The 15,570-nt window shown below is 34.6% G+C and overlaps 1 protein-coding gene across 2 annotated transcripts; it reads left to right on the top strand.

The window, feature by feature from the left end:
* The first annotated feature begins 2,238 nt into the window (after positions 1-2,238).
* On the top strand, positions 2,239-15,422 carry ABCB28 (non-intrinsic ABC protein 8). Of its 2 annotated transcripts, XM_086456538.1 has the most exons (17): positions 2,241-2,697; positions 4,213-4,400; positions 5,769-5,792; positions 8,851-8,952; positions 9,297-9,387; positions 10,883-10,983; positions 11,093-11,143; positions 11,226-11,354; positions 11,701-11,763; positions 11,845-12,121; positions 12,790-12,938; positions 13,034-13,123; positions 13,640-13,774; positions 13,866-13,922; positions 14,001-14,057; positions 14,648-14,939; positions 15,031-15,422. In XM_086456538.1, the coding sequence occupies exons 1-16, from the start codon at positions 2,280-2,282 to the stop codon at positions 14,882-14,884; spliced, it is 2,169 nt and encodes a 722-aa protein (XP_086312664.1). In that variant the 5' UTR covers positions 2,241-2,279; the 3' UTR covers positions 14,885-14,939; positions 15,031-15,422. The 2 variants fall into 2 exon arrangements, with proteins under 2 accessions (XP_086312665.1, XP_086312664.1); XM_086456539.1 differs by lacking the exon at positions 15,031-15,422 and having other exon boundaries at positions 2,239-2,697; positions 14,001-14,064; positions 14,648-14,788.
* Positions 15,423-15,570: the final 148 nt, after the last annotated feature.

The raw sequence follows: 15,570 nt of genomic DNA, 5'->3' as shown, positions 1-15,570 counted from the left end.
AGAATTAACTGATTTTTTGCGAGGATGATCTCATCGTCATAGAAATTGTCCTCACCAAAAATCATATTTTTTGCGAGGATTAACCCATGATTTTCTATTTTTTCTTCTACAGCCACCGTCGCCTCTTCACCTCTCTCTCTCTTATTTATATATAGGGAGCGGTTCAGCAGCCCCATCATGGTGCCTCATATAGTGCCACGCATTTTTCAAAACATGGGTTACAAGCTTTGGAATGAGCTGATTTTTGGTGAGGATGATCTCCTCGATGAGGAGATCATCCTCACCAAAAATCAGCTCATTCCAAAACTTCTAACCCCGTCAAAAGTGATTTACAAAAATTGGACGGTCCACGATTCTTCAACTTGTAAACTAGGGTTAGAAGTTTCAAAATGAGCTGATTTTTTGTGAGGATGATCTCTTCACCGTAGAGATCATCCTCACAAAAAACCAACCTATTCCAAAACTTGTAATCCTATCAAAAGTGATTTACAAAAAATGTGTGGCACCATATGAGGCACCATAAGGGGTTGCTGAACCGCTCCCTTATATATATATAATATATATATATATATATAGGGTAGTGTTCAATGGCTAACTTTTTAACAAAACATAAGTTAGAAGTTTTGGAATGGGCTGATTTTTGGTGAGGATGATCTCTACGGTGAGGAGATCATCCTCACCAAAAATCAGCCAATTCCAAAACTTCTAACCCATGTTTACAAGTTGAAAAATTGTGGACCGTCCATTTTTGTAAACTGTTTTTGATGGGGTTAGAAGTTTTGGAATGGGCTGATTTTGATGATGATGATCTCCTCACCGTAGAGATCATTCTCACAAAAAATCAGCCCATTCTAAAACTTTTAACTCATGTTTTGAAAAAAAATTTGCCAAAAAGTTTGCCATTGAACGTGACCCATATATATATATATATATATATATATATATATATATATATGTGGATGGCGTTATTACGACCCCTATTACGACTCACATTGCGCCACACCGTTTGTCTTATATGGGCAAAAATGTTAGGAATGGGCTGATTTTTTGTGAGGATGATCTCTGTGATGAGGGGATCATCCTGACAAAAAATCAGCCCATTCCAAAACTTCTAACCTCATCAAAATTGATTTACAAAAATTGGACGGTCTAAATTTTTTCAACTTGTAAACATGGGGTTAGAAGTTTCATAATGAGCTGATTTTTGGCAAGGATGATCTCCTCACCATAGAGATCATCCTCACAAAAAATCAGCCCATTCCAAACATTTTTGCCCATATAAGACAAAACGGTGTGTCACAATGTGAGTCGTAATAGGGACGGAACCCGACCCTATATATATATGGATTAGGATCCGTGTACACATGTATCTTCTCATATATCTATAATATGATTTGTTTCAGATCGAGATGATTTTTGGCGAGGATGATCTCTATGATGAGGAAATCATTCTCATAAAAATTTAGGTCAATCCAAAACTTTTAACCTCGTCGAAAGTGATTTACAAATAAATGGACGATCAATAGTTTTTCAACTCATAAATATGAGGTTAGAAATTTTAGAATTAACTGATTTTTTGCGAGGATGATCTCCTCGTCATAAAGATCGTCCTCACCAAAAATCAGTTCAATCCAATTTTTTTAACTCATATAGAACAAAACATGTTGTAGATATACGAGTATATATATATACATGTATATACACGGATGACGTTCGTTTGACAAAATCCTAGATAACATTCTAGACAAAATGTTTTGTCTTATATAACTTAAAAGTTTTATAATGGACTAATTTTTTGCGAGGATGATTTCTATGGTGAGAAAATCATCCTCACAAAAAACCAATCAATTTTGAAATTTATAATCCTAATTTACAAGATGAAGAATCGTGAATCATCAATTTTTATCGTTAGTTTGTAACTACTTTTCATGGAGTTAGAAGTTTTAGAATTGACTTTTTTGTGAGAATGATCTACTGATTGTAGAGATCATCTTCACAAAAAATAATCCATTCCAAAGTATTTTAGTCATATGAGATAAAATTTTGTATAGAATCTTATTTAGGCCTTTGTAAAAAGAGCAAACTTGACGAAATTAGACGAAACCAAACCTCAAACTGGGCGAAACTGAAACACAAATACATTGTCGACACGTGTCGCGCATGGAGAGGGTCACATCAGATTTCTGGAACACCATCACTTACCAAAGTGGTGTTGGTCAAAATTTTTTTAACTATAACTATTAGCTGAGAAAAACTTGTGCAGCAAAGCAACAGTATCCATGGCTTCTGCAACTCTCCCTCCCTCAACCAATCTCACTCGTTTCAGACCTCAACAACGCTCCTCACGAAGAACCCTAAAATTTGTTCTCCCTCTTCCGTCTTGGAGCATTTCCCGCCAACCTTCAAAGATATTCTCTCCAAATTTACAATGTTTCCCGCCAAATTCACTTAAAATCAGAAGAAAATTCAACTTCGTTAGGAATGCTTATGTAGCTGCTCCAGCTTCTGATCCAAATATTAGTGGAAGCGATCCCAAAGAGGAGGAATTGAGTTCTACAGGGTCCGTACAACCTCAAGTTGTTCTAAGTTGGGGTCTTGTGTGGAGTCTTCTGCTTCAACATAAGTTTGGGCTAGCGGTTTCGATCGTCACTCTCGTTGGCTGCTCCACTTGCACTCTCTCGATGCCCATATTATCTGGTATGGTCAATTATCGCTCTCTCTGATATGGGAGTCTCTGAATTTTGAATTTTGAATTGGGTTTAAGAAATTAGAGGTTTTTTTTCCCCCAACCATTATGTAAAGTTGAAGATTGTATTTCTATTGAAAAACTGAAATTTAGTTGGGGCTGGAGAGAATTGGACAATTAAAATGAAAAGATAGAGTTTTGAATAGAACAATAATGAAATATTGATGCAACTTGTTAATTGTTTGTATTTTAGGTATTTAATGAGAATTTTGTTCCTCAGATAATAATTTTTGAAGAACCCAGAAAACGAAAGTAGGGCTAGATTGAATTAGATAAATAAAACAGAAGGACAGAGCTTTGACTAGAACACTAATGAATCTTGATGTAATTTGTTAGGGATCGACTAGTAGCACACCACCCACTATCAATTGCACCACACCAATTAATATTTTTGGATGATTGCACTCCGAAACTAAAAATGATGCACTCCATTGTTTTTTTGTTTTCCCCCCTTCTTCAACTATGCTCACATAAATCATTGTGGTTCAATAATTTTTGTGAGAAGATGAAACCACGAGAAGGTGAATAAGCTGTAACCCTAAGGTCACCACCATGAAGTGCAGTTAGTAGGTTAAAATATAGGTTCTAAAATACAAAAAAAAAAAAAAAAAAAAAACTATTTTCAGTATAGTTAAGGGCAAAAGTCGCAAAGGTCTCTTGGTGCTTGAGACGTAAGGCGAAGCGCATGCTTGAGTGAAGTAAGGCATAATAAAATTATAGGTTATAATATTCAAAATAAATAAATAGTGAAAGATAGGTTTTAAATATTTTTCAATTATAACATGTATAAATATGAGTTTTGTAAATATAGTAAAGTAGTCATTCAATATACTTCAAAAAGAAGAAGCGTCATTAGTAGGAGAAAAATTAGAGAGGATGAACACGAAAAAGGTAAGTATAAGCAGGCCAACAATATGTGTGGTTGCACTTACAACATAACTACAATTAGGATTGTCAATGGGTGGGCCTGGTCTAGGCTTCGTTGAGCCCTAACCCATCCCTAAAGAGGCGAGTTGTACCTCAAATCAGCCCTATACCCCTAGTGGGTCTAAGTCGACTAAACCCTAATGGGCTCAGAAAATGACAAAATGTAAATCTAAATATTTTTAATGGTAGAAATTTACTTTCTAATTTTTTTTGTAGGTAAAGATTAAAAAATAAAATACATTTATTTTATTCAATTTTAAGTGAGGTGTGCACCTTGCACCTTGTCTGAGACGTAGTCAAGGTGTGCGCCCTGGTACGCCTCACTTACACTGCCCCACCTTACATTTATTAAGGCTTCTTTGGTTTGCTTCGCCTTGACTACACTGGCTATTTTTTGAGGTTAGTATGCAACCAACAACTAGTTGTTCTCTATTTGTCGTGTCTGTAGTTTAGATATTTAGTGAGAATTATGTTTCTCAAATTATAAATTTGTGTATAGTCATTATGTGTCACCTCGATAATATTCTTCCATGTTGTAGGACAATTTTTCGAAGTACTCATAGGAGCAAGACCGGGACCTTTGTGGAAACATCTTAGTAAAATTGGAGTTTTGTATGCTTTGGAACCAATCTTCACTATTATTTTCATTGTAAATATGAACACCATATGGGAGAAGGTGATGACCGCATTAAGAGGACAAGTCTTTAGAACGATACTAATTCAAAAGGTAAACCCAATTGTCCCTTTATTTTGCATACCTGAATTTGATAGTTAATTTTTATAACTTTCTCTTTCCATTTGCAGTGAAGCAATATGATGTGCAAATCTTAAACTTATGAAACTTCATAGGTTTTGAATTTATCAAATTTTTTTTTTCTTTTTTTCCTTTTTAGATAAAGAAGATGCTACATATATAAACAATAGGCCAAGGAGACCTCCAAGATACAAAGGAAAATAAAGATTACCTAAATGTTTTACGTATAAATCGAATGCCTAAATCAAAGATCTTCAAAAAGTAGCCCTTGAAGTTTGAACTCCTCATATAATTTCTACTAGTGATTGGTTTGAAGTTTGTCATCTTTATTTACTTTGATAACAAAATCATCAATAACATGAAAAGCAATTACTGAAATCTTCTCTCCATGTGGCGTTCATGGAGAGAAGATTTCACAATGGATAGATCCTGGAATGGTCAAAGAGCTGATTCACATGCTGAAATGCTATTTTGATTTGGATAGTCTGAACTGAACTGCCAACATTTTCATTGTTGCTATTATTTCATTGACTTTCTAAGCATTGTCTTCTTCAAAGGTCGGCAGAGATTGGTGGGAGGCTCAGAATAGTGAGCAACATGGTATGTGTGCGTGTACAAGTGATGAATCTTGGTCACCGGAAGCAGCTCTATGTTGAAAGCTAAATATTAAACTATTTTATGACTAGAAGGTGTAGGAGTGGGATTTCGGATAGAAGCTTCTTGCTATTAGGGGTCAAGGCATCTTACCAAGGGAAAACAGATACAAGGAACCAAAAACGGTCCACCTCTAAATATGATATAATCTGCATCTAAATACAAAATCAGCAAAAGATACCCCCTCACAATCTTTGATAAACAAATACACCAGAATTTTATTTATATAACTATGGTTCACTGTAACCCTTCTTTCCTATTGAAGACCCTTATGTTTCTTTCTTTCCACAATTCCCTACAAATCCTAAAGGAAAGGAACCTTCAAATCTTTCTACTTGGGAATAATGCCCAAGTACCTACTCTAACAGACATCCATGATGGTCTCGGGCAAGATCTAGTCAATATCGAACAAGGAGAAGTAATTGTCTCAAACTTCTCCAGCCATTATATGTAACTTGGTTAAATCAATAGCAAATAAAAGCTCTTATGTTTTTTTAGCCGAGGAACCCACTTTCAAGACATTAGATGTATACTCTCTTTTCTTGTCATATATAAAAATGTTATTTATTAGCATATAATTGTTTGATTGTCAATACATATCACTGAACTTATTCATTTGATGTATTATGTCGTGTATATTTCATTCTCTAGCATGTGATCATAATTTTTTTTAATTTCCTATTGCAGGTGGAGTTTTTTGACCGATACAAGGTATGAACATGATTCTTTATCTTTTTGTTTTCTCTTTGGGTTCCTGGCGTGACTTAAGAAAATACTAGTAAAAGAGGAAAGATAGTGAAGCTAGAGGGGTATTATTGAAAAAAAGGGAGTGGAGGAGAGGAAAGACAACAAAGTTGAAGGGGGGAGAGGAGGAAATGCGATAAAGTGGGGTTGTGTGGACCCCAACCCTTTGTCTCAATCTTTATAGCCTACAAAACTGTAGCATAGTGGGGTCTATCGTTATGTTTTATTATATAGATAGTTATATTTAGGAGATCATGTGGCCAAGTAAATTTCTAATTAATGATTACTAATCCCTAAATTAACCATTGTGAGATTGCGAGAGAAGTTTGCTGATGTAAGAGCATATAGACCTTTCTCCTTACACAAAGGACTCCTAGTTATGGGTTTTCACGCAGTAAAAATGGTTTCCAACTCAATAAATTATGCTTATATTGCATCTTCAACTTGAACATCTAATTGTTCTTGTGGGGATCTTTTGTTATTTTATTAAAAGAAAGTACTTTCAAAATCAGTTCTTAAATATTTAACTTTGGACAATGTGATAGAAGGATTGAGAAGCATAATTGTCAAGTCTCTTTCTAAGAGCTTGGTAGGTATTTATATTAATAAAAGAGTAAATGGACATAAATGCCCTTACACATAAGAAATTGAAAAATAAAAGCTATTATTAAAAACAACTAGGATTGAAATAACTAGATTAATTCCAATACTTCCCCTCAAGTTAGGCTAAATATATCTACTAAACCCAGCTTGACAAGGTGAGAATTAGTGATAGAAGGACCAACAGATTTTGTAAGCATGTTAGCAAAGATCTAACCATATTAGATCACATGTGCCAAAGGCCATAGCATGATACTCAGCTTCAGCAAAAAAACGAGAAATCACATTCTGTTTTTTACTTTTCCACGAGATTAGGGTATCCCACAATGATATTTGAGGACCTAAATTCATCTCATGGAAATAAAGTACTCCATAATAGTGTATAATTATGATGAAAAAGGAATAAAATAAACAGGAATTACAAACATATTGAATGTTAGGTTTTGTATGGGTACACACTTCCAAGAACTATGGATATGGATGCACCAATGTGCATTGTCCAATAAAGAATGGCATACATAAGATGGGGGGCATGTCAACAAGGAAAGACCCCCCACCCCCCCCCCCCCAAAAAAAAAAAAGACTAGGTTAATGAATAATGACATAACTGTCTTTTATTGGCCAAAAATTCCTAAAAATTCAGCATTTTTTATGTGGAAAAACAGTCCAAATTACGATTGTTTGCATCTTCTTCACCTTTGGACGAGATTTTTGCCTTGAATGATAGGTAGTTTGTGTCTTAGGCTTCAAAACTGCTATTTTTTCATCTAATTAGAGTGTTTTTGAATTCATTATATGATGAAGGACGATGAGTGGAGATAAGAAAATGGAATTTGATTTAGGCAAAATAGGAGATTTAGAGAACTCTAGTTGGGGATTGGGTAAAGATTTGGGTAGGATAGGATAATTTAATTTTGATTTTGGACAAGTATGACCACAATCCCAATGAAATGGTTAAAGGTTTGGGTAGGATAGGATAATTTAATTTTGATTTTGGACAAGTATGACCACAATCCCAACAAAATGGTTAAAGGTTTGTAGGGTAAGGAAGGATTAAGGTTTATAGGGTAAGGAAGGGATTAAAACTTAAGGTTTATTGGGTAATGATTAAGGGTTGAGGTTTGCAGGTTTCAAGAATCAAGAATCAAGAAAGTAAAATAAAATCAAGAAAAAAAATAAAAAAGAAAAGTAAAGATTAAGAGAAAAAAAGAGAAAGGGATAGAAAGATAGAACCTTCGAATCACACCAAGGGTTTCTTGGAATCACTTCAAGAATGGTGGAGAACCCACTTCACGCTATGAAAGAAACACATTTTTTATTCATCAAAATCTTCATTATCATTCATTAAAAAAACACCTAATACAATCTATGTAAAGTTACTAAACAACCCCTAAATATTATACTAAGACCATGAGACAATAAAACATCAAAATAAGCCCAAAAAACATGAAAATAAAGTCCTAAAATAGAAATAAAAATTAAAATCTACTTTTTAAGATTTGATGTCCCCATCAATTCTCCTTAACTAGGAAGATTTTGCCACTGACGAAATAAAATTATAGTAATTCTCATCATCAGTTGCGTTCCGCATTATTATATTCACATGAGCTACACTCAAGGTTTAAAGCATCGATTATGTTGTGCTTGTTGTTCATCATTATCATCGGTATCATCATCCGTTCCTTGTGAAAAATGATCGGATACATCTTGACACACTGAAAAAAAAATCCCAATGCATTTTGATACATTACATTAAACTATGTTTAGTGCCTAAATAAGTTAAAAATATGATGTTTAATGCAATTATATTACCCATGCGACCACATATACTGAAGAGAATCACTTTTTCTTAGTGATATGCTAATTCGGTGAACTCTGAACTATGTTCATTTGTTAGATAAATTACACTATGATGTGCACAACATTAATACTTCCTTCATTACACATTTACCGAGACACGTTTCTGAATTTTTTGTATGTATTAGTTTTTTTCCCTCATGTTGTTATTTATTATTGGTTTGATGTTTTTTGGTGTAAGGTTGATTCCGCTTTCAAAGGGGTTTTCTTGGAGGATTTTGTTTATAAGTGGGAGACCCTTTGTTCCTTGCAATTTTTTGTTTTTGTCTTGTAATTTTGGTTAGTCATCTCGACCGCCGTTTTAATATAATTCTGGTTTACCTATCAAAAAAATAAATTGAAGGTAAGAATATCAGTACCAATACGTTGACTAATAATCTTGTGATAGTTAGGATATATTACAAAGTTTTTGATATGGATAGGGACTTCCGATACTATCCCTGAATGTCAGTTTGTCATCTTCAAGTTACGATATGCATCATAAATTACATAATGGGAATGATATGCATGCCATCCCATCAGGTTTCCAGACTGTTTGATTGAACACATGCTTTCTGGTTCTATACAGGTTGGGGAATTGACTGGTTTGTTAACATCTGATTTGGGTTCCATAAAGAATGTTGTGAGTGAAAACGTTTCAAGGGATCGCGGTTTTAGGGCACTCTCTGAGGCAAGCTACTATACACCATATAGAAGTGAGCTTTATGTTGCACATAGTTTATAACATGCACATTCTGATTATTTACAGTTCTAATTGAATTGAAATTACTTATACTTTAAAGTAACTGAACTTTTCCTATTTTCTGATTTTCTCATATTCATGTTATTATTTTGAGTCAGGAAGCACCTGTGCTAAAAGGTTAATTACCATTTTTTTTTGGGAACATGTTATTTTATCTCTTTAATTTTAGGATGGTTTTTTTTTGTGTGTGCAAGATTTCAGTCTTTAATTTTTTTGCCATCCATTATCCCATTTGGTCATTGATGACTCTAATCTATATTTTTTGTGTGCAGGTTATAGGAACAATATGTGTACTTTTCACATTGTCTTCCCAACTTGCTCCAATTCTAGGGCTATTGATGATTTCTGTGTCTCTTTTAGTTGGTAAACATTTTCGTCTTCGAAATACTTGGATTAAAGCATGTGTTGCTTCTATTTTATGTATAGATAGTTGATGAGAATATCACTTCATTGAGATTTGAGTATTGGGATCTGTTTTCTTTGTGTCTTAGCCTTCTTGTTGAAAATTTGTCTGGAAATCGTACATTTCTGAATTAACTTACCTGATTCTGTTCACCTGAGTTTGTAAGCAATCTATTAGTAGACGCTGAAAGATTTTATGTAACTCTGAGTATGGTTGTCAGTCTGTCAGATTGTTAATAGTCTTTATCTTTCCTTAATTGACTCTAGGATACCAACGCGTGAATTTTCTTTAAGTATTTCTTCAGTTCTCCATATAATTCAATAATAATATCACTGAAAGTCAGCAATTTCTTGATAGGTTCATTATTTGTATTGAAACCTTGGTTTATGCATTAGCTCATGTTTCTCATGTTCTGTCTTCCTACACCACTCAAAACAGTTTTTTCATTGTCACTGCCATAGTGACAAAATTGCTGGCTTTTTGAAGCAGTCGCTAGTAATTCTCTACTCTTTCAATGTGTGATTTATCTCAATTAATTTGCAAAGTTTTGAAAATTCAAATTTTTTTTTAAAATCATGAACTTCGCTAATTAATCGCAAAGTCTGAAGTTTGACAATATTATGGTTTTGAAATATTGTTTTTATGTTATGTTTAACACTAGAGTTTTCCCGTGCCCTCATCCTCTTTGGGGTTAAGGGGGTAGGAGAGGAAAGACAATAAATTTGGAGGGGTATTAGTGGAAAAGGGGTAATAGAAGAAAGATAATAAAGGTGGAGGGATATTCTGGGAGGGTTAAGAGGGGAGGGGGGGAGGGGGGGAAGAAGAGGATAGGCAATAAAATTAGAAGGGTATTCTTGGAAAGTAATAGAAAAGGAATGAAAATAAAGTTAAAAGTTGTCCTCGAAATTTGTAGCAAGATTAAATCCCAACCCCTCTTCATGAGGGGGATAAAGGGGATGGGGTTTCACCGTTGTGTTTTATTATATAGATTTGAAATGTACACTTTCATGTTTTCCATAATTAATAATATATATTTTATTTTTTTAATTTTTCCAACTTTTGCAGTTTTTTTTGTCAAAATTTTCCCTTTCTGAATTATTCCCAAACCCCTACTTTGTCACAATGTTCACTACAGTTTAAGAATTATCTTAGTATTTTTTTCACCTTGATATTCAGGTTTACCTACTCTTGCTGACTTAACTTAGCTTATCCTCACATGGATTCTTGATTAAGCCAATTCCACAACATTTTGTTATTGATATCTGTTAGCTTCCTTCAAGATCTTGCCGAATTTATTAACCCTTCACCTAATTTCCTTCCTTCACCAATCAAGTTTGTTTTGGCAGTGACCCGTTCATGCTAACTTACTCTAGTTTGGTGATCATCTTAGTATTTCTTGGCTTTGCATTCATGTATATCTACTGACTGATGACGACTATATCTTACACTCATAAGCCATATACAAGCGGTCAACTGTTCCTGTCTTCAAAGCTTACGGAATGGCCCAAGCGGCTATATCTGATTGTGTAATGGAAACATTTTCAGCCATCCGTACTGTAAGTTTCCAATACTAAAGCTTGAATTGTATTTTCCTCTGAAAATTAATTTGCTCAAATTTTATTTTCCTCTGAAAATTAATTTTCCATACTATTTTCTTGCTACTAGGTGAGATCCTTTGGGGGTGAAAAGCGTCAAATATCAATGTTCGGTAATCAGGTAATGTTGGGTCTTTATGAAAATTTAAAAGTACTTGATTCCTCTTGAACTGCTAAGTATCTGCATTTGTGAAGCTTGGCAGGTTCTAGCGTACCAGGCTAGTGGCATAAAGCTTGGATTTTTCAAATCTGTAAATGAAGCCTTGACTAGAGTTGTGGTCTATATTTCTTTGTTGACTTTATATTTTCTTGGAGGAAGCAAAGTGAAGTCAGTAAGCACTTCTACTTGCTGATATATATCTGTTTCAAATATTTATAAATGGATATAGCTTCTCTAATTGTTAAAGTTACTGATCGTAATTTCTTATTTTCCCATGGGTATGGGAATGCAACGCCCATTCAAAGCCTCGTCATAGTGATTAACGCTGCAAGTTCGATCTCTACTTAACACTAATACTAGATTTGTAACACTTTCTTCAAGTTTGGTTTTATATTGTTCTAAATTTCCTTTTTGGATTATTTAGTTAAACAGATTTTCTGATAAGTAGATATTTACTACTTTTTTAACAAAACCATTAAGCCTCAATTGTTTGAATTGTTCAAATATATTGCTTGCAGGGTGAACTAGCTGTTGGAAAAGTGCTCTCTTTTATTGGATACACATTCACATTAACTTTTGCTGTGAGTCATTTGTCTTTTAAGTCATGTTAATTTGTTCTTTTTCATCTTGGTTTCTACTTTATAATGTGGAAAGTGTTTCAGGTTCAAGGATTGGTTAACACATTTGGTGATCTTCGTGGAACTCTTGCTGCCATTGAAAGGATAAATTCGGTTTTAACAGGGACAGACATTGATGATTCCCTTGCTTATGGTTTAGAAAGAGAACTCCATAAAGAAGTTTATGATGATGATCTTAAATTATTCTACAACAATGGTTCTTCAGAGGAAAATCTAGCTCTAAACACGCATTACATGTCAGCCTTGAAATCAGTTAGTAACGGATGTAGTCTAGCTTGGTCTGGTGACATTTCTCTCGAAGGTATCCTTGGTTTCACATATTTCCTAAGTTGTGCATTTGTGTTTCACAATTTTCTATAGTAAAACATTAGTTCGCTTTACTGATTTTCTTTTCTTTTTTGCTTTTTTTTTTTTTTTTCTCACATTCTGTAGGCCTGCATCTATTTGTTATTCCTTTTCGATAGTAGCTAATCAATTATCTTTGATAAATAGAAGTGATGAATAGTTGCATATTAAAGATGGTTGTTTTATGTTGAGCAAGGCAACATACTGGTTCTTCTATACAAGGTGCCATGACTTGGTTGAGTCAGTCTTGATTTGCCACTACCTACGTATGCAATCACTCATCAGAACTTAGTCCAAGTAAATTGACTTTTGGATTTGGTATGCCTTAAGGAACTCCATGGTATGCCTTCCGTGGAATTCTTAAGTGGGATGACATTGCAGGGCCTCTGTACAAAATACAGAGTTGTCCCTGCGGGGCCTCTGTATTCCTCACTTGCCTTTGTAATTTTCCCTTTAAGCTTCCATTGTATATTTTGTATGGGGATCTTAGTTCCCTCTACCCAACCATGTTATACTGCCCTCCTACATATGGCTGAAAAAGTGAATCTGCTTATTTTGTTGGACATAAATTCTTATAAAATTGACTCTATTATTTCAACTAACGCTACTCGTTTGCTTGGGCAGATGTGCACTTCTCTTATCCTCTTAGACCGGATGTGGAAGTCCTAGTTGGCCTTAACTTAACTCTTAAACATGGAACGGTGACAGCTCTAGTGGGTCCTAGTGGTGCTGGAAAAAGTACAGTTGTACAGCTATTGGCACGTTTCTACGAGGTTAAATTTCTATTTCTATACATTCCATTTTAACATCTCATTGTGGTGGGTGGAGGAAGCAATAAGTTTTCTCAATCAGTGTGTTATTTTCGCAGCCAACCAGAGGTCGCATAACAGTAGCAGGAGAGGATGTCCGTACATTTGATAAGAATGAATGGGCTCATGCTGTATCCTTGGTGAATCAGGTATTGAATGCCCCGACAGTTGATATTTGCAATTAACACTACAGTACTTTTGGCAAAATGTTGTTTTGGAGAGCTGCTATTGGCACCCCAACTTTTACTTATTAAACACCAATAAAAAATAAAAAATAAGTCAATGGTTGAAATTAAGTAAAAATTGGGGTGCCAATAGAAACTCCCTCTCACTTTTTTTGGTTAGATTTAGGACTTTGTATGAGCCTAATCTTAATTGTAAACAACTTCTAAAGTTGTTCAAATGTGTTATTATGCTTTGTCATGTTGACATAAGAATATGAACCAAACTTTTGCAATGTTTGAATGATGTGTTTTTAATCTTTAATTAGGGTGTGATAGATCATTTAAGAAATTGGGGTGTAATAAGTAAAATTTGGGGTGCCAATAGCAGCTCTCATAGTTTATTAGTCTGAGCAGTGGATACAGTAGTTCTTTCTCTTTGTGCACTTGATTTGAACATCTTGTTTTTTTTTTTTTTTGCTACTCCCAAAAAACATGATGCAGGAACCTGTTTTATTTTCGGTATCTGTTGGAGAAAATATTGCTTATGGGCGTCCAGACGATAATGTTTCCAAAGACGATGTGATAAATGCAGCCAAAGCTGCAAATGCTCACGAATTCATTATTTCCCTTCCACAGGTTTGTTCTCCTTGAAATGTTATATATTAGATCTTTAAGACTTCCTCTAGTAAGAGTTTCTCAATTTGATGGATTTTTTATTTGATCGAAGGGTTATGACACACTAGTTGGTGAACGTGGAAGCCTGTTGAGTGGAGGACAGAGACAGGTAAAAAAGCTAAAATTTTCTGGAGAGAGAAATGGATTATATCACATTTTCATGATTATTAATTCGTCTAATTTGCAGAGAATCGCTATTGCCAGAGCTCTGCTCAAGAATGCCCCAATTCTTATCCTTGACGAGGTATGCGGTATGCTCCAACACTGCCTTTCTATTTAGGGCAGAAAATGGGTTGGATTTTATCCGAAATCCGAGTGGTTTGAATCCAAATTTAGCAGGTTTGGACCCTTGGAGTAGATCCGAATAAAAAATGGGTTGATGTCCCTTAATCCCAGTCAGATCTGGATCCATCCCTATATCAGTCTAGATCCGAATGGTATATTTCTTTGAAAATTATGTTTTTATTTTTTATGTTTTTCAAAATATATATTTTTCTACTGCTTTAATATAAATAAATAAAATTATAATGGTAAAATAGAATAGTATAACAATTAGAAAAGAAATATAGCAAATTTTTTTGAACGGCCTGGAATTATCCAAACCTGAATCAAATGATTCGGTCAGATTGGATCCAGATCTGGATTTAGTGAAAGAAAAATGATTCGGATATGGTTTTAGCTAATGGGATCCGACTTGGATTCATGTACTGTTCCGGATAAAAATTCAGATATGAATATTGATATAATACTCAGATCCGGCCTGACCCGACCCATTTTAAGCCCTACTTTGGATGCATAGAGAGCTAAGATTTCTTGATGGATTCTGCGATTCAGGCCACTAGTGCTTTAGACACTGTGAGCGAGCGCTTGGTCCAGAATGCTCTCAACCATTTGATGAAGGGGAGGACCACATTGGTGATTGCACATCGGTTAAGCACAGTGCAGAATGCTCTCCAAATCGCGGTTTGTTCGGATGGAAAGATTGTAGAGCTTGGCACCCACTTTGAGTTGTTGGCTAAGAAAGGTCAATATGCGTCGTTAGTTGGGACTCAAAGGCTTGCATTTGAGTGACTTAAGATAGCAGGATAGATTCTTGTGATCTGCTCCAATGCAGAATCAACATAAGGTTTGGAATACTGTTTTTATTTTTTTATTTTTATACTTCCTCTGCAATAGAATTTCTTGTTCTGATTTTTTACATTTCTTTTATTTTGCAGATAATCAATCATACCACACTTTAAAAGCAATATACCTTGCAAATGAAATCCATTTAGTGGGTATGTAGAAATCAACCCACATAATTTCTCTCTCTCTCTCTCTCTCTCTTTTTGGGCTGACTGCAGTTGTAATCTTTATTGTTGTTGTAGCCTAATATGCAAAAAATCAATAAGGTAATTACCGATTCGTTATGAGCTTTCATTTTTCTCTCTTTGTGAATGTTGTTCCATTAAATGGAGTTGAGATCAACCAAATGCAGTCTTCGGTATATATGGAGACTGAAGATTGTTAGAACTCATGATTACTTGAGAATGTTGTGATCACATGTAAGAATTCTGTAAGCAAACAAAGATGAAATAATATACGAGTAAGACTGAATATCCAAAGTCTAGTTAATTTCATTTCTTTTCTTCCTTACCATCTTACTGTAGTTGCCACTAATGGCAACTTCTTTAAGTTCTGTTTGTTACAGATTCTAACTTCTGCTCCAAGATGCTATGTCTAGGAGAAGTAGAAGTTCGGACTATGGAAACTACGTT

The sequence above is a fragment of the Akebia trifoliata genome, chromosome 10 (assembly GCF_017979445.1).
Source record: "Akebia trifoliata isolate Shusen 1 chromosome 10, ASM1797944v1, whole genome shotgun sequence".
In the NCBI taxonomy this organism is placed as follows: domain Eukaryota; kingdom Viridiplantae; phylum Streptophyta; class Magnoliopsida; order Ranunculales; family Lardizabalaceae; genus Akebia; species Akebia trifoliata.
Note: the sequence above shows the minus strand (reverse complement) of the source record. Positions and strands in the feature narration are given on the sequence as shown.